Raw genomic sequence first — 20,428 nt, forward strand, 5'->3', positions numbered from 1 at the left:
TTCCTCGACTGGGGAACAAATAGAGAAATTAGGGAGCAAACAAGTCGAGGAAGACTGTTTTATTGGGATGGTCATTTTTCTTCCTTGCTTTGTCTTGCACTGTTTCATACAGATCTTATTCTCCATTTTTTTTTGTTCTGGCATCATACCAAATGGACGCGGTGGGCCAAATAAATTACTTACTTACGTTAATCCTCATCCATGCGGATCATAAGGCATCTATCTATCTATCTATCTATCTATCTATCTATCTATTTATCTATCTATATAACTATCTATCTATCTATCTATCTACCAAGAACTTCTATTTCAGTCTGTCAGCTGCAGGTTATTCCAGGATAGGCCAGCCTCTTAAACCTCTCTATCAATGGATCTTCTCCAGGTTTCTCAGGGTCTGTCTCTTCGTCTTTCGCCATCACCTGCGGAGTTGCTCCCGGCAGGGCAGTTAACTCCATTCTGTCACATAAATTTTAGTCATAAAACTTTTACTCCCAATCGATAGAACGAAGATGACGTCACTCGTGTCTTTGTTTTTGTATTTTGTCATCCACGTTTATGAGTAATTCTCACTAAACTGTATTAACAGGACTATAAACGTTCAAGGATACACACAGTTTTATGTATTGGTCCGTTATCAGGATGGCAATGTGAGCTTCTTAGTCAAGTGCATAATATCTTTATTGACTCCTAACTTGTCAAAAACTTAAGATAATGTGTCAATTTTAGGGTCATTGTAATCGATTGATACGGGTAGTAAAAGTCATCTGACCATAGATTATTCTAGTACGTATAAAACGCCAGTTTTCAGTATACAGCATAGTTTGAATTGAAGTTGCAAAAATAAAATAAAACGTAAGCATGTATATAGCGTAATATCAACTTAACATGCTCAAAGCGCTCCACATGGGGTCCCTAGCCAAAAGCAACATTTAACATAAAGGACGATTCACGACGCCAGTTACGCATTATTACACTTTTTCCGACAGAAACAACGCTGTTGACGGCCAGGGTACATTTTACACCTGAGTTCCGTGAGCAAATGTGAGTAAAAATCCTTTTCCAAGGACTCAACATGCGCCTCTCACAGCAGGACTCGAACCCTGGAATTTCCGGCCCTAAATGAGATTCGAGTGCATTCATTGGGTAGGCTTTGATTAGTCTCTAGCCTACCTTTAGCTTCCATATTGATAGTGGATAAACAGTTTATAATTCTAAGAACGACCAAATGCAAGGGGCAGACGAGGTCTAATATGATAATATTATAACAAAATTGACCACAAGGGAAGACAAGATTTTGTTAAAACAATGGCGAACTGCCAAATCCAGTCCTGACTCTTATAATATTGGATTTTATTGGTGGGCCATATTTAACATCAACTTGCCATCCATTGCGGCAGATGTCAGCTGGTGTCCTTACCTTAAAGTGAGTGTAACTTGTACTCAAACATGTGACTCAGTTTACTTTTTGCCTTGTTGAAACAGGTATTGTTATATCTTATCAAAATTGTTCAAGTGTATTCCTGTTAAGAAATGATTGGCTGAAAACGTGTCAAGATCATTAATACAAAGGTATGTCAAAGTCAAACCTGACGACTCTAACTTAAATCTACCGCCCATTGTATCAAGGACAAAAATACATCGCCTCTCTCTCTCTCTCTCTCTCTCTCTCTCTCTCTCTCTCTCTCTATCTTCTTCTTCTTCTTCTTCTTCTTCTTCTTCTTCTTCTTCTTCTTCTTCTTCTTCTTCTTCTTCTTCTTCTTCTCTCTTCTTCTCTCTCTCTCTCTCTCTCTCTCTCTCTCTCTCTCTCTCTCTCTCTCTCTCTCTCTCTCTCTCTCTCTCTCTCTCTCTCTCTCTCTAAATATATGTATGGTACTTCTCTCCCTTTCTCTTTCGCTATCTCTATATTTTATTATATATATTTATATATATATATATATATATGTATATATATATATATATATATATATATATATATATATATATATATATATATATATACTAGTAAAAAGCCCGCAATTTCGCGGGAAAGAACTATTTTCATTCGATATTGACTGAATCATTTTCTTGATTAGCTTGATTACGATTAGATGCATATTTTAATCGATGTGCTTGTAGTCGTTGACATGCATGATTCGACATGATTTTAGTTTATCAGTCAGTAGATATCAATTTCAAAAAGTCGCAAGTCTTTACCATGCTTTACTTTGGAGGCCTTCCGAAAGCTCCTACAAAGGGAAACAACTTAAATAATATTCCCTCAATTAACCCAAAGAAAAAGTAAAACCTAGTGCCTTTAACTAATCCTAATAGGAAAATAAACACCCTAGCATCTTTACTAAGACTTATGACTAAACCTAATAGGAAAAAAAAACTCGGACTGCTTTGCACTACCTTCAATACTTTACAAATTAAAATGGCGGCCGAGAATCAAAACAATGGTCAAATTAGGAAATTTTAAACTTTCACAAATCTATCAAGGTTTGTTCTAGAGTTTTTTAAATGCTTCTATATGATGACAAATTGAATAAATAATATATATATATTGAAGACTTTTAGAGCCCATATTATTTTGGCTCCTGTGGTTATTGGAAACCATCTTCGGCTGTCTTTGACCTTGACACAAAGTACCAGGGGCCCATACATGGTTTAAGCCTCTGTCAGCAATCCTTTGGGAAATTGTTTACAGGCACTTTTGTCACCTGTCATTTGAAAGAGAGACGAATAAACGAGAGGTCTGTATAGTACTCTAAAAAGGCAGTTTAGGTTTGTGTTTTTTGGGTAAATTAAACAATGCACGTTGTTTACGTCACGAAATAGTTAAAACGTTTCAGGAACTGCAGTAAATGAAGTGAATTGGAAAGTGCCAGAAGACAACAAGAATAAAAACTTCGTGGCTCGAACCCGCGACCTTACTGGTACCCGAGTCATGGATAGCTCATATACGGTAGAGTCACGATCCGGGGTCATGGATAGCTCATACAGTAGAGTCACGATCTCCCGGCCGGGCGGAGTTGTCGTACCAGTAAGGTCGCGGGCTCTAGCCCCCATTGCTGCCGCGAAGTTTTTATTTTCTGTTGTCTTCTGGCCCTTTCCTTCTCACTTCATTTCTTGTTTTTTTTTTCAACCCAAGTGCCTGCTCCATTCACTTTTCTGAAATAGGAACTGCAGTAAATCTTAAGTTGGGATATCTAAATGTAATATCTATTTAAATCTATATTGTTTTACTGACGGCTTATTTAAACAAGATGAACTGAAAATGATTGGAATAATAATGAAGGCGGGAAAGTGACGTGTTGAAACAGTTGTAAACAATTGGTTATGTGATATATGTCAGTTTATCTTCAAAGACAACTTCTATTTATTGTAATCCCCTTATTCTTGTTTTCATGTTTTCAGCGCTTTTTTATCCTCCTTCTGATAGCTTTCTTAGTTATAACTACATTGATTTAGTGCAGTTATATGTTGGACTAATCTAGCCAAACTACACATATATCAACATCAAAATCTAATTGCCACATTAGTGAGCACCGAAATGTTGCAAATATATATGTGGCATGAGATGTATCATACTTTCGAGATGATCCATATATTTTTGTAACATCTGCAAAGAGTTTACACGAAGAATTAGTAGCTTCAGGCAAATCATTAGTGAAACGAATAAACAACAAGAGTACCAAAACACTCCCTCGGGGAGCCTTGATTAAAACAGATTTAACCCTGAGCAACCCCCCCCCCCCACCCACCCACCTAATTGTTACCTTTTGCTTCCTGTTCCTAAGAAAATGTTGGTCCATTTGTACAAGCTTTCGTTTATTTATTTTTTTTCTTTCCTCTTACATGAGGAACAGTGTCAAACGCCTTTCTAAAATCCAAAATACATTATTATTATTATTATTATTATTATTATTATTATTATTATTATTATTATTATTATTATTATTATTATTAAATTGTATGACATCGGATTTTATACCAAATGTCATGTCTTTAAGCAAAAAGTAAAACCAGATCTGTATTGTTAAATAATCAATGTTTTCCAAGGTAAATCTGGATAACCCCAATCATTGAGTATGTTACTGTCGCCACATACAGCAAGATATGAAGTGAGTAGAAAAGTGCCAGAAGACAATAGAGAATAATTTTTTTTTTTTCGCGGCGGTGGTGGGGTTTGAACCTGCGACCTTATTGGTACGACAACTCCGCCTGGCAGGTGAGAGCGTGGCTCTACCGTGTGAGCTATCCACGAACACAAAAATATCGTTTCAAACCCAAAGTCATTTCTAGATCCCTCTCTCACCCACTTCTTGAGATCGCCGATTCGTTCGCCACCATCGCGAAGTAATTTTGACCAGCAGTTAAGCTTAATAGCCAATATTCTCATCACAAACATATAACATAGAAACGATTGAGACATTGAGTATGCTCCGGTGTATGGGGTGAATTTTTAATTCAGAAAAGTGATTGGAGCAGGCACTTATGTTGGTAACAACAAGATATGAAGTGAGTAGAAAAGTGCCAGAAGACAATAGAGAATAAAAATTTTTCAAACCCCACCACCGCCGCGAAAAAATTTTTTATTCTCTATTGTCTTCTGGCACTTTTCTACTCACTTCATATCTTGTTGTCGCCACATACAGTACGCCGATGTTTTATTTATTTTGGTGTTAAGCAAGTCACCTGTGACCCAAAACAAAACGTGTGTTTACACAGTGATGAATAAAGTAGACGAGCAATATTGATTTTGATACATACCCCTGTGTAAATGTTTAAAAAAACAGGTTCGATCAATTTTGGCCAAGGTGTCAATATTGTGAACGTGATCAAAAAGAAAACTTAACAAATATTGTAAAAAATATGAACTCCATATAAATGGTGCAACTGCTTAAAGGGAATAGAACAAAATGATTCATTCTGTTGATAATATGAGTTTCTATCTTACAAGAATTTTTTTTTTTGAATTGTCAGAAGAGAAGATATGTTATTTTGCCTTAAATTAATAGAAATGCAATATATCCAAGAAATGGCAACTTATATATAGCTTGCATCGTAGGGGTTCAATTCTTTTAAATCATTCAAGACGTTTTATTGAACAATAAAAAAAATGTTATTGCAGCCATGTATAATAGTGAAACCATTATCATTCTACAAAACACTATGCCCCTCTATATCTATATCCTTTTAAAGTTTAGTGAGTTGTGAATCTTCGTAGAACCGGCATGCTGACGACGGTATCCCGAAGGCATTCGAGATTTTTTCTGACCTACTTGTCCACCCTGCACTGATTACGTAGCTGGGTCGGTTGAATATGGCAAAAAGTACTTTGCGATAGACTAGAATCATATTTTAAGGGTAACAAGCAATTGATACTGATCATTTACGCTATTAAAATCGTGATAATCTTCGAAATCGTGAGCTTCTTAAGGATTACTTTTTTACATGACCTTCACCTTGGTTTCATTCGATTCTTTTTTTTTTCTCAGGGTGTTCTGACGAATTGTGAATCACTCAGCCAGTCACATTATACGAAGCAAAGTATTTCGACTACTCGGTACAAAAATGAGCCCATCAATAATACACACCATTATACTGTTGGTTTTTACTCTGTTCCTGTGCCAGGGTAAGTAGACGATATTAATTATCCAGTAGAAAGCACTAAATGGAATGTTTATTTTAATAACTTTTAGGCAGTCTGTCGATACATAAAATATATAAAAACATTGTTTAATTGCTAATATACTAATAAGCATAAGCAATTTAATTTTATTATTGAAAACAAACAATAATTAAATAAATTAATTATAACTGTGGATGTTGATGATGATGAAGATGATGATGATGATGATGATGATGATGATGATGACGACGACGACGATGATGATGATTTTAAATTTACATTATATTATAAGCTATGTACACTTATGATGTATTTAATCGGGAACAGTTCTCATCAATTTCAATTGTCAGTAATTGGCTGATTCGTTCTCACTCAAATCCCTCTAAAACTATAAACGTTGAAGCTTACACATAGAGGTATTGACACATTGGTGCGATGAATCAAACAGGTTCAATAGGTGAATGTATTATCTAATCGCATTGCATCAATTTTCGCTCGTTGAATTTTCCCTCACGATGGTTGGATAGTTCGAGTATTTCGATTAACTGAATCATTTCTTGGACAGCCAGATGTGTTCGGATTATCGATATTTGCTTGTATTTCCTAGATATCTATGAATCTAAGACAAAAAGGTGATTGGGTTGATCTTTATGACCAATGTGTTGACTGGCAAGATAGAAATAGAAACTACTGGTTTTCTCCCCTACCTGTAGGGGTGTAGGTCTAATGTATTCTATTATTTTGGTCAAATAAATGTCAAGTGCTAATTTAATTCGGCAAAAATACAGACTAGATAGGATTTGAAATTTGTTTTTGAAGCATCCTATTTCAATGAATTTTCGTCTATTTGAGTGACAGTGAATCCCTTTTTATTGAACTCTTTACAATGTAATATTTAGTTAAGGTAAAGTTTGATTTAACACAAACACACATCTGTTGTTGTGATAAATGTCATACAATTGAGTGACACCTAAGTTGTTGTTTTTTTAACTCATTGGTAACAGTAACTTTCTATCGACCCGTACCGTATCACCCAAAATTGTATCAAGTTAGAATTGTGTGACAAAGATCAAGATGGGTTTGTTTGTTTGTTTTTGTTTGTTTTGTTTTGTTTTGTTTTGTTTTTTTTTTTGTTTTTTGTATTTGAGCCAAGGTCAAAAGGTGCCCGCCTGATACCAGTGTTAAGAAAATTAGATTTTTACTTAATTATGGGTTTTTTTCATTGGGTTAATGCTTGTAATCAATTGATGATATGAAGAAGAGATAAAATGAGATAGCTCAACATACTCTGTTCAACAAAATATGAAATAAACAACTTGAAAGTGAAATTTGAATGCTGTTTGGCATGTGCTTAAAACGAGGTCAACGCATCACCTTTTTAGAAATCATGTAGAAATTAAATGTGATGTTTTAGCTCACGTGATTGAAATTTGACTGATAGTATAAAGTCAAAATTTACTTTTAAACGCAATTGCAGTATATTACATATCTGAATAAGTTTCATATAGAGTTCTTAATAAGTTGGTGTTGCTTGTGACCTTTGGTGTCATCAAACACAGCACAATACTAAGACTCGACACGAAACTTTAAAGCTCATGTTTAATGTTTATAAAATGTTTTATTATGAGAAAAAAGCATAGATTTAGTATCTGAACTCAAATCTTGGAGTAAATGTATACCGTTTTACCGATATTGAGGTTTATTGGTTTTGGTGTCATTTGTCACAAGCAACACGACATGCGTGAACACGTGGAAGTTTGTTTCGTTAAATGGCGATTCGCAATTTTGATCCACCCTTCTTACCAGTCTTTGAAGTGCAGCACTTTCATTTGCCTTTCCAGCGTGGCTCCAGGGAGAAAAGGTAAGTTGAACGTTGGTGTCATCGCTATTTTACATTGTCACAAGCAACACTTTATATTGGATATTACACAGTGCCACCAAAAAATTATGTTTTCAGCTGTTATTCTATTTACAAATATGATATTATGACATCTCACATAAGACTGTGATTTTGACACAATTAATTGTTTCCTTGTAATTCTAATTTTTTATGTTTCAGGGTTGTATCAATCAAGAAAAAGACAAAACTCAAGCTTTTGACGAATCCAGATAAATAGAAGGGTTGTGAAGAAATTTGATTTGATTTACTATTAACACACTAAATTACTACAAACTAGCAGATTTGAGCAGTAGGGCGGATGTTACGGTATGGTTACATGAATTCATTACCATAGCTGATATTTATCTAGTGTTTATGTGACTTCTGGTACTTTTTTGTGACCATTGGTGTCATTGCTTAAAATGTCACAGGTGACACTTAAGTTTGAAGTTTCTAATGTATTTCTGTTTTCATGTTCTTCAAAACTTGAAATGTCATTGAATTACATTTTAACAGGCTATATTACATACGTTCAGTTGCTATTCTTGATCTATTGAGGCAAAATTGCGTTCTAGTGCCGATTTTGACCAAAGTAATAGCAACAATGGTATTACTAATTTCTAAGTATATTTCCAATTTAGAAGTATTTAGTTTCTTAAAATAATATTGAATTTCATTTTAGAGTAGGTTATTGTGCTTTTTTGACTGAAAATAATGATATATTATGGAAGAAAGTGTGATTTGGTGTTGCTTGTGACATAAGTAATGGTGTCACCGGTGTTATGTCACAAGTCACATTCAGATGCTCTAATTTCCATGTATATTTTTACTTTTGAAGTCTTTGGTTTCTGAAATATTATTAAATTCCATATTTAACTGTGGTTATTACACTGGTTTGACTGAAATTAATGATATATTGTCGAAATTGCAATTTGGTATTGCTTGTGACATAAGTAATGGTGTCATCGGTCTAATGTCACAAGTGACACAATGCCGCTAAAAAAGATATGCTTTGGTCACATTATTTCCCAACATTTTATTCCAAAAGTTTCTGAACATTGCAGGTAATAAGCATATGCAATATTGTTATTGTTGTTAATGTACAAACATGTTTATGAAATAATATATTTGCATTCTATGTTGCTTGTGACCGATGACACCAAAAAGCAACATTTTCTCAAATAGTTGGTAATATTATTGTACTATGATTGTTGTTGATTGTGTCTTTTTGTCTATAACTTACTAAATAAAGTTTGATACTCAAGAAAAATCATTTGGTTATTGAGTTTTTGTCTCATTTTGGTGTCAACGGTCACAGGTGACACCAGCAACCTATAGGTATTGTTGACGATATTATGCTGCGTTAGACCTTAAAGTTATCTAAAGGGCCTTTGATTCATGAAGTACAGGGTTTTTGCTACACATATAGCAACATGAATGGACTATTATGTCACTTTTATTTTGAGAAAAAAAATTGGCACCTTTTGACCTTGGCTCATTTGTATTTGTTTTTTTTCTTATTTGTTACTGTTGTTATTTTGGGGGTGGATTGTTGTCTTTTTTTTCTGGGGGTTTTTTTTGTTGTTGTTTTTATTTGCTTTTAGTTTGTTTTTTTTAATAGGAGTCACTCAAATTCACAACATTCAGAACACTAAGGTGGGAGCACGAGTGTGTTACCTTTGCCCAATGCTTTTTTTTTCTCCTATTATGGCAGGCACTGTCACCGCCATTGACGAAGAAGATACCTCAGGAGGAACAAGTTTCTATCAGAGTGGAATTGACATTTCAAGAGATACATCGAAAATATCTAGTACTGTTTATAACTCGTTAGACTCACGAGTCAATGACGGAGACAACTCAAATAACGATGAGGTACCTGACAATGATGTAACATCCATGCAAACGAATTCAACAATCCTATCCAACAATGATAGTAGTGTAACAGCCACTGCTTTTTCAAACGAGACAAGTTTTGAAAATGATACAAAAAGTACTGGAAATTATAATACGACCGCGTTGCGAAATATAACAACGAGTGTTAAAAACGAAACTGCAGATTTAGGAAATGAGACGGGAAATGGAACATTTAATCTGGTTTTAACGCATGAGAATGAAAATACTACCTTTTCACCAAGAATTTACAACACAACAAACAACATTGAAAATGACACATTAACCTCAATATCGAACTCAACAAATAGAAATGAAACATCAGCCAGCAAGATAGGTAATGCGACAACGGATTCATCACTTGAAAACTCAACACAAAATATTGAAAATGAAACAATTGCAAGTTCTCTAAATGTTGAAAACACAATCAAGAATTATGGAAATTCAACAATTCCCACGATCGGCACACCAACTCAGCAACCTGAAATTGGAACTAACCTAACTACAACAATAGAAACATACGGGAATGATAATGAAACCAATACAACCGTTCTGCCGACAATTAGTAGCTGTTCTTTTCCCGTGGGTCTTGAAGGCGACTGGTGGTCCACATTCTGGGATCAAATCTCCGTGGTTGGGGACCAGCTACTTGGTGCGAAGATTGGTAATCAATGGAAACCAACTACACTGGAATGTTTCATTGGAAATCTTTCCGACGGTTTTATCATTTTGAGGTAAGTAGAGAATTCAATTCATCATTACTGTTGAGGATTGGAGTATATCTGCGGCTAGGTGGTCTTGTGGTATGAGACTTGCTTTCGGATCGGAAGGTCCTGGGTTCGAGCCTCGCACGGCGCATAGTTGAGTCCTTGGAAAAGACTCTTTACTCACATTTTCTCACCGTACTCATGTGTAAATGAGTACTTGGCCGTTAACAACGTTGTCTGTGTCGGAAAAATTGTAAAATCGCTTAACAGGCGTAATGACTCGTTATCCACATGTTATGTGTTGCTGTTGGTCAGTGACCCTTTGTAAAGTAGCAATGACTATCCCGCACAAATCTTTGGGCCTCTTTTTCGCTTATGAAGTGCCCGAATTCGCGTCAAAATGTGTGACGAAGCCGTTTCGTATATGCTATTTTAAAAAATTAATTACGACGCTGTTTATTGATGAATATGACTGAAAGTTGGCACACAGTTAGAAAAAACGTCATTTTAGATTATGTCAAGCGACAAAACTCGTGCGATTACCAGAAGACCGTTAAAAATAGATTTTTACTCTTTGGAGTAAAATATTTCTAAAACTACCGGGCGTGGAGGTTTTGTCGCTGACAAGGTAATACATGAACATTTCTTCTTTTTGGTTGTAAAATTTTATATGAATATGACGAATACTTTTCCCGTATTTTGCAAAACACCATCCTAATTTGCTCTTCAAGTTTCAATCTTTTAATCCACTTATTACGCAAGATACAACCAAAGGTCGAAAAAAAATGCCGAAAAAGCGTCCCATATTTTCGTGTTTTTTTCCTCTTTGCGGGTCATCCAAATAAATGACACCTTTGAAACTGCATAACTTGTTTATTTATGAATGGATTTTCAAAATTCAAAAACATTTTTACTCAGTGGAGATAGTCAAAATTTTCAGATTACAAGATATTTGATTTAAGCAAGTTACTTAAGTCTATTTATCCCCCACATTAACAGCATTTTTTATTACTAAAATGTCACCATTTAGATCCAAAATCCAAGTTCTATGCATCTGACTCAATATGATATGATACCAGTTTGAGGCAATGGGTTCCATATTAAGTGTTTAACTTTATTGGAAATTTTGGGTCATAGCTCAGTTGGTAGAGCTCTCAGTTCACAATCAAAGGTTCCGATAGAGACCCCGAATGAATTCGATTTTTTTCAAAAACCACCAGCAGTGATTGGCTAGCTTGGTCTCTTAGATCTGGCGGAAAGTACTTTAACATAGACTTGCGTCCTATCCAAAGGGTAACAAGTTATTGATACTTTCACTTTAAAGCTATAGAAACCGATATAAATGTCGACTGCACGGGCTTAAAGCCTCTGAAGGACTATTTTTGAGGTGGTGAATCCCTTATTTAGTTCTCAACTTTATTTGAAATTGTTTGGCGGTTCCCATACAAATAGTAAATTCTAAAATAAGTCATATGACAAATTAACATTCTTCAACGCCTGTGTTTGAAATTTCAAATAACTTACCAATGCAGCTGCGCGACCTTGGGAGAATAGGGGTGGAAATGTTTGCACGGGATGAAGTAGTATTACGCATAAGTTTTGATCATGTTTGCTTGCATGAGATGGAGTAGTATTACGCATAAGTTTTGATCATGTTTGCTTGCATGAGATGGAGTATTATTACGCATACGTTTTGATCATGTTTTCATGAAATGGAGTAGTATTACGCATAAGTTTTGATCATGTTTGCATGAGATGGAGTAGTATTACGCATAAGTTTTGATCATGTTTGCTTGCATGAGATGGAGTAGTATTACGCATACGTTTTGATCATGAAGGCGAGCAATGCAACTATGATATGGACGAGTACGAAAAAATTCCACAGTATTCGAGTAAAAATGATTATAGTACTACCATTGAATCACTGTATTTTATGATTTTAAAAATCCCCGGCAAAACAACTTCATTAAAACAAGTAGTTTAACTTGAATTTCTTTTCATAAGCACAGATAAGTATCAAGGATAGGGGCGCTAACGTCGTTATCTAGTTACATCACTAAAGGCATTCGGTACACTAAATAAAAAATTTAAAACAGCAGATTTGATTGCACTATTTCGCGTTTTGATCATAGACAGAGGTAGTAATTATCTAAGCTAATAACTATATTCAGTTGATTTCCCTATTCATGACTAATCTATATGGCAAATCATGCATTAATTAGGACATATTTGTTCGTGGTAGGTTGTATAGTTAGCCCTTTTTACATTATTTGATAGGGTTAGAATGAGTTAGAACTGTCAATGTTTCCTTTAAATGTCAGTTCTGTTTTCTTTTCAGAACCATGGTCGACCCATAGAGCCGGAGTTTATCCCGGTGTCTATAGCAGAAGACGGTCAATAACAATTGCTTGCTACCCTTGGATAGGACCCCGTCAATTGCAAAGTACTTTCCACCAAATATATCAGATCCAGCTACCCAATTACTGCTGGGTGGACAGGGGGGCGGTCAGAAAACATCTCGACTGCACATGGGATCGATCTCGGTCCCTTTGCTTGTGAAGCGAGTGATCTTCCAACTGAACTATTGGGACCCCAGTTCTGAGATAATCTTTTTAAAAAACACGTATTTAAAATTTTGCCCAAGTTCCAGGTTTGTTGGGGGGCGGGGGGTGGGGATTTGGTCATTTTAATCGATCGATATTTGTTGGGCGAGGTTTTTGGCCTAAGTTTTAAAAAGGTATTTTTTGAAGTACGCCAGAGTTATCTGAACGCAAGTGTTTTATTGATACACGAACAAATGATACATTTTATGATTTTCTTTTGTGTCGAGAATGTTTTGCATTGATTAATTTTCGACACAACTTTTTCAAATAATATCATAGAAAGCATTTATCCTGTTTGTGTATATTTTATTTCAATGTGGAACAACAGTGAATTATCAGACAACTTTCAGAGGTGTCATAGGGTGACCCAGGTATTCCACCATAATTACATCTGACTGGCTCTCAAAAGTCTCTTGAAACCCCTTGACAACACAATGGGCTAGCAATATTATCGAGGAGTGCAATGGCATGACGTCAAGTCAGTTTTCTAGCAATAATGCTTATTAATGGAATCCGTGAAGGTTTAATAATGTTATTATATAAATAAAGAAAACCAATGTTAGTGGTTATAATATCATTCTGGATGACGACTGACTTTTGGCTTGTAGGTCCCTGATTTGAATTCCACTGATTCCCTGGTAAAAACTTCTCACTCCTATTTTCTTACCGTGCTCAAATATAAAAATGAACACCCAGACATTAACAACAACCTCGTCTTGCAGGATAATATTGCTGTTAGGTTGGAACCACTTGTAAAATGCTTTGAGCTTGTATGTTGATAAAGTCAAATCCAGTTGAGATCTTCTAGTCACAAAATGATGATAGTAGGAAATATAAATTCTAAACATGTTACTATGGTCATAGATATAACACCACATTAGGGGAGGTTATAATCAAAAGGTACTAAGTCACATTTTCATCATTCAAAGAAAACTGCAATTTTTGTCACTTATTTAATTTAGCGGTTAAAAGAGAGAAAATGGGTGACTTGTTTGTCTCATCTCAAAATGTTTTGAACCTTCAAATTTATTTTTCTCGTAATTTTAAGGTGTCCAAGATTGCTTGAGAGTGGTTACTTATTTTCTACCTGGATGTGACTTAGAACCATTTCATCCTAACCTCCTCATTTAATTGAATAGTAACTGAATAAATAAATATTTATGTATCGTCATCGTATTATTTTAGATTCCATTAATTGAATATTTTAAGGCGAATAAAGTGATTCATCGGTAATAAAGGTTTTATTAGATGTCAGCTGGGCTTGAGTCATTGGATACAGTAGTTATAAAAACGCGTGCTGGTCAGGGGTTAATATCATTTTTTTTTCCTTTTCTTTGTCAATGAACTAGGCAAACCTTGTATACAGAATAATTACTTCTAATAATGTCTGAAAGTAATATCAAAAGAATTTGATTCTTAATATCATATAATTTACAAATCGTATATCTCAATAGCTCGATCGACTCAGGTTTGATACTTTTTGACGATGGATGGTCATCTTAACCCATCGAGATTTGAAGTAAAGGGGTAAAGGGGGGGGGGGTAGTTTGCCAAAATCTAGTTTGCAAGAGTTCTGGAAAATCAACACCAAAAGACAATTGGTTATGGCAACCAAGAATGGCTGACTCCAATCATGGGGTTTGAAGTCTCTGGTTTAAAACTAGATATGATAGGAAATAATCTACGTTGAACTGACGTCTAAAATGGAGTTCAAACTTGAGCTTGAGCTTTACATGGTGAAATATCTACGAAACGATGTACTTAAAGCGCTTACCAAGGAGTCCCCAGTCAACAGCAACATTTTAAATGTAAGATAAGAAGTGACGCCTGCAAGGCGCTTTTACAATTGTTTTCGACAAATTCAAAAAATTCAAATTAAACTATAGAGCACTTGAATTCCACCCATCTCTGACCTGCTTTATTGTCGCTTTATTGATACCAAAAAATGAGTTTTAGCTATACGGCCATCAATAACTAACAAATATTTTTTTTAATAAATACGTGTGCATTGGAGAGATTTCATATCAAAATGTATTATTATATGTTTCAGAGAACTGGTCAACAAGACATCACCACAAAAGCATCTGTTCTATACGTGTATTAAATTTGAAATGCAAAATGCCAACAACTATCATATGAGAATAAAAACAGGTAAATTATATGAAGATTTTAAAGTAACATATTAGGGTAACCCCTGTGATGTATAATGGTAGCACGTTTGTCCGGTAATCAGGAGGTCTGAGGTTTGATCCCTAGTCGAGGAAGGCTGAATTCTGGGGGGTGGAGGTCTTCTATTTTTCTTTTCTTTTTTTTTTTTTTTTTGCTTTGTCTGGCACTGTTTCATATTATATATTTTTCAGATCTTCAAATTATGTGGAGACTGTGTGTTGGTTCTTAAATGGCACAGGATAAGACTCCTGCCCAAGAATTACTAATAACCATAATATACAAATTTCACTTCTGGCTACTTTCTTAATCCTCGCAGTGCCATGAGGGGCAAAAGGTATCTACCAAGGACTTCAATTTCTCTCTGTCGGCTACGTGGACATCCATGCTATTCTAGGTTGGGTCAGTCTCTTTAAGCCCTTTATCAATTTACCTTCTCCAAGTTTATTTGGGTCTGTCTGTCTCTAGAGTTCATCGTCTATGCGGTCTTGTGGTATGACACTCGCTTTCGGATCGGAAGGTCTAGTCATCTCCATCTGTGTCTCTTTATAGTTGTAGTTTTGCTCGTTTATCTGGGGTTCTTTTTGCTTTTATAGTTTCATTTCTAATTTTGTTGGGCCAAAATATTCATACAATTCTTCCTTTGTTTATTGTGTGCTGTCGAAGGGGTTGTACCCTAAACGTCCAATGTCTGTACTGTTCCCATCCGAGGCCTTTCCATTTTCATCTTTTCGTTAGTAAGTTGCAATAAGCGATTTGAAGATTAATTATGTATGTATGAAGAAAACATAATTCCAAATTTTATTTCAACATTCCTTGAGAATTAATAAAGTTATGTTATGTTACTCTATTACAGATAGGAACATTATGTACTCAAAACAGCCCATAATTTCCCTTTCAATTAACACACCTATGGATGTCGCCAACCTTACAGAGCTAGTGTGTAATGTATCCCCAAGTAAGGTGTTAGAAGGGGACATCATCAGAAAAGGTATGTAGCTACTTTTCTGGAAATGTACAGTAATATCCTCATTAAGTATAGCGACACTAATAAGCGCAATCCCCACCCCCAACTCCCCACCACCACCACCACCCTATTTCATATGTCAGTTTCAGTTTATATTTTGTCGGTGTGTCTGGAACAAATAGGAGAGCCCTTCTCACTCAAGTATTTTGTAACGGTCAGGATACGGTTTGTTTTCACGATAGGACTGATGGCAAATAGCAGTGTAAAGAATAACCTCTTTATTCAGGTTTATTATGACTGACGACAACGAGACGAACACGGTTTAAGATATTTCCAACTTGTTGAGATTCAGATGGCTGAGTGGCTGAGTCATAGAATATTTATCCGAAAGTTTGGCTGAAGAAATGTCATTTTTTTCCTTGCACAAGAAACTTTGTCCCTATTACTCGCTTTGCGGCACTGTACTGCGGTTGACATCTAGAATCTCAGTCTTTATCTAAAATAATTTCCCTTGGGATAAGTAAAAGGAATTTATGTTATTTTTATATTGTTTTAAATAAAGCGCACTGGCCGACATTCTTCCTTAAACGATGAGAGTAAACTTATTTTTAATATTATTGTCCAACCGTAATTTTAACCATACACCTAGTGATGTATCCTTAGTGTATCAAATAGACCCCTCCTTCCTAAAAGTAGTCCTTCAGAGCCATTCGACCCATGGAGTCGGAGTTTTTCCCGGTTTCTATAGCGTGAAACGAACAATACCAATTGCTTGCTATCCTTTGGATAGGACGCTAGTCTATCGCAAAGTACTTTCCGCCAAATTTAACAGTCTCAGCAACCCTTTCACTGCTTGGTGGACAGGGGGGGGACAGAAAAAAATTCGATTGCACCAGGGATCGATCTCGGTCCCTTTGCGTGCGCTCTACCAACTGAGCTATCGGGACCCCTTCCCCTCCCTCACCATCTATTCGCAATTCTCCCCCCCTCAGACTGCAACTCACCCCCCCCCCCCCCCACCCCACCCCCTTCACCCCCCCCCCCCCAACTTCTATTAAAATTCAGTTCACGAAATATACCGGCTAAAATTCACCTAAATGGAAAACAAAATTAACGACTATTTAAAAGCCCCAAAAAACGTATCGAAATAAAATGGCAATATACGTATGTCGCCATCAGAATCGTCACTAACGTTGGTCGCCTCGCCTAAATTAGAAAATGCTCAAAATTGCGCACGCATCCCCCATCTATGGATTGATCAATTTTCGCCTCCCCTCACTACCCCCCCCCCCCCCCCCCCTCCTTCGTTTCCGACTCCCTCTTCTATTGAAGTTTGGCCAAATCCAAGAATACGTCTTCGGCCAAATTCCCCCCCCCCCCCCCCCCTTCTATCTCGTATTACTAACTAATCCCCACTTTCTATTTGAAACACTAGAGTAATCGTTTTCACCAAGATATAAACCCATAATGGAGATCACCGCATTGACGTTGGTGGGGGTGCTTGAGGGGGCAGGGGCAAAGGTGTAATTCCGGTTGACCGTCACTAGACCATCCCAGATGCGAACCGTTAGGCGGGCGCCTTGAACGACCCGCCCAGATATGTATCTAAATGGCGATCCAACCCGGTACTTCGGCCATCCCGGGCTCCAAACTACTATCAGAGAAGGAGACCAAGATATAATAGCTTTGGGGTTCATCAAAATGTCCGAGACCCGTCACATTTACTGCTAATTTAGTGAAAACGGTAAGGGATGGTTGGGATATACATAAGATAACCTCGCCATTGGATGGTCAATCACCTAAAATTCAAGATAGAAGATTATTATGATATCCTTAAACTTGCCACCGCTTCATGCTGTTTCCTTGTTTTTTTCTATGAGCATTTTCGCTTAATATGTAACGAGATAGATTCCTGGTGAATAGCTGGTAAATTTCTTATCTCAAATTCTAAATTGTAATGTTCTGTCCCATTGAATTTGTCTTATTATTTGAAATGATCTTAAAGTGATTAAAAGGGTATTGTACTAAAACGGTGAACTCTTTCCTCTCATTGAATTTGAATTTTCTCTCTCTGGCTACATGTAAAAAAGAGACGCGAGTAAAAAACATGAATCAATAGGGAAGAAAAGTCGTGACGTCACACCTTCTATTTTTCCGATTCCAAAATCCTTGGAAATGTTATGTAACCAGTCCTTCGGATGATTAATAAGGTATAGGTTACATATTGAATCATAAGGTGGCATAACTATATTTTATTAGCAGATTATTAGGATTACAGGTCGTGAAAGAACGAGGGTGGGTGCTCTTTATTGACAACCAGCATATAAGAAAATAAGATACCATCACTCTGAAACCAGAATATCAATTACACAAGGTATGTATCCAGTCCTCCGGCAGAGTAGTTTTATAATTCAATTGAGATTGGAGCCAGTTTTGACATTACACTTTTGTTCTCTATTGTTTACATAACAGACAATATCACCATCCTCGTTATTGTTGTCATCACGTTTTCGTCATTATTATTATTATTATTATTATTATTATTATTATTATTATTATTATTATTATTATTATTATTATTATTATTATCATATCATCATTATTATTATTATTATTATTATTATTATTATTATTATTATTATTATTATTATTATTATTATTATTATTATTATTATTATTATTATTATTATCATTATTATTATTATTTATTATTATTATTATTATTATTATTATTATTATTATTATCATCATCATCATCATTTTTATTATTATTTGATATAGCGCCGGTATCCACAAATAGTGCTCAGAGGTGCTTTGGGAATGTTATCGCAAACACTCTCCGGATCAAATCGTTTATCTAAAAAAAAATCCAATTTATGTCCAAATTTTCACATTTCCTAAATAGGTAAAGAAAAAGAGGGAGCAATGGGGTGTCCAGAGATGTTAAAGGGACATTTCATTCTGAAATATACCTACCCGAAAATATCAGTAAAATGTCCACAAGGGGCGGAAATGACGTCATGCAAAAAAACAGATACCCTCTCTTTCGATTACAGCTCTTGTAATGACACCACAGATTTCCCAAGTAAGTTGTCTACTGTATTAACATTGACATTTATAAAATGTATTTTTGCGCTTTCAATATGCTCTATGGGAATTACCATATTGTATCCAAATAAAGAAATTAATAAACTTTATTCATCCAAATAGAAATTGAGTTTATAAACGTAGTACATATCTAGTGCGTATGTATTACATATTACATAATGTTTAAGTAAAAAATACTCAAAAAATCTTTTATATCAATTTTTAAAGACGTTATAATGATTATTTAAAGTAAATGACTTGTATTGAAAGAGTAACATGATATAATTATAATTACAGTTTATAATTATAAAGACTGATACTAGTGGGAAGAAAAAAAGCGCCGATGACCCTCGAGTAGATCACCGGCAGCTTCTCTATGAAATTTTAATCTGTTTGGACAATGGGTGTCAAGAATCATAATTAATCTTTGTGATGATACAAAGGTAACATGCCTTGAAAAAGAAGTCAAAGCAACGGGAGTAATTGGTGACTTATACTCCCTTTTAATCATTCTATTTCTGTGTGTTATGTCGTTAGCAGAGATTTTGCCTTCGCAGACTGATAAGCTAAATGGCTTAACTCTTTCAATGATAACATGTAAAACAAATTATACATCGCTATCAATATTAAAATGTATGCGTCTTGAATGAAAGTACATTTGTTTATTGATTTGTGCAGCTATGTGGACTTGTGGTATGGCACTCGCCTTCGGATCTGATGGTCCTGAGTTCGAGTTTTAACATGTAAAACAAGACATAACGCCTGTGAGGAGATATTACTTTTTTCAGACAGAGACACGACGCTGTTAACAGCCAGGTATTCGTTTTACACCTGAGTATAGTGAGATATTGTGGGTCAAGAACCTTTCCCAAGAACTCAGCTATTCTCCACTCAAAGCGGGAATCGAAGTCAGGACCTTATGAGACGAAGGCGAGTACCATACCACTAGACCACATAGTCGGTCTATATAAATGTTCGTGTTATTTCTAACCAAATAAAAGAGTACTTTATATTCCGCAAGATAATGACGAGCAATTGTGTGTGACAAGATCTTCGGCTACGGTGACACTATTCAATTTGCAAAGCATTAACAACAACAATGTCGATCCTTTCAAATGCTGGGTGAGTTCAAACCATATGAAAACCTAGTCCTTATAAACCATGAAGCCTGTGGAACTGGAAGTATTTCCTGTTTCTGTAACGTGGAATTGGCTATCACAATTCGATTCAATAGTCTGATGTCACGTCCGCCCAGCAACCAGCAGCTTGGTTCTAAACAAAGAAAATCTGTATTTATTTTTTTTCTTCCCCATGGCTAGAACATTTTCACATGTCATGTGATTATAATGTTTTTCTCCTCTGGATACACTTTTATGCTCATCGGAGAAGTATTTGATAAGGGCGTCCGCCATTGTTCCGATAATTTAGAACCAGTTACTGAGTTACTATGTGTCATTACGAGGGAAGTGACGTCACGATTGTTGGAGCCTATTCCTTGAGACCTCTTGAATTGAG

The 20,428-nt window shown here is 35.7% G+C and overlaps 1 protein-coding gene across 2 annotated transcripts in view; it reads left to right on the plus strand.

Moving 5' to 3' along the window:
* The first annotated feature begins 569 nt into the window (after positions 1-569).
* LOC144972688 (uncharacterized) overlaps positions 570-20,428 on the plus strand; it is a 24,456-nt gene continuing 4,597 nt past the window's right edge. The window contains exons 1-7 of one of the 2 annotated variants that reach the window (XM_078914215.1): positions 570-647; positions 5,481-5,617; positions 9,208-10,117; positions 14,744-14,844; positions 15,716-15,850; positions 18,732-18,911; positions 19,935-20,035. In XM_078914215.1, the coding sequence (XP_078770341.1) occupies positions 5,557-5,617; positions 9,208-10,117; positions 14,744-14,844; positions 15,716-15,850; positions 18,732-18,911; positions 19,935-20,035 (1,488 nt within the window). In that variant the 5' untranslated portion in view covers positions 570-647; positions 5,481-5,556. Of the gene's footprint in view, positions 648-1,450; positions 1,570-5,480; positions 5,618-9,207; positions 10,118-14,743; positions 14,845-15,715; positions 15,851-18,731; positions 18,912-19,934; positions 20,036-20,428 lie in introns of those variants that run through there. The other variant, XM_078914214.1, reaches the window with a different exon arrangement.

This window comes from Berghia stephanieae, chromosome 5 (assembly GCF_034508935.2).
Source record: "Berghia stephanieae isolate SIO BIC M18660-M18661 chromosome 5, UCSD_Bste_1.3, whole genome shotgun sequence".
Taxonomy (NCBI): domain Eukaryota; kingdom Metazoa; phylum Mollusca; class Gastropoda; order Nudibranchia; family Aeolidiidae; genus Berghia; species Berghia stephanieae.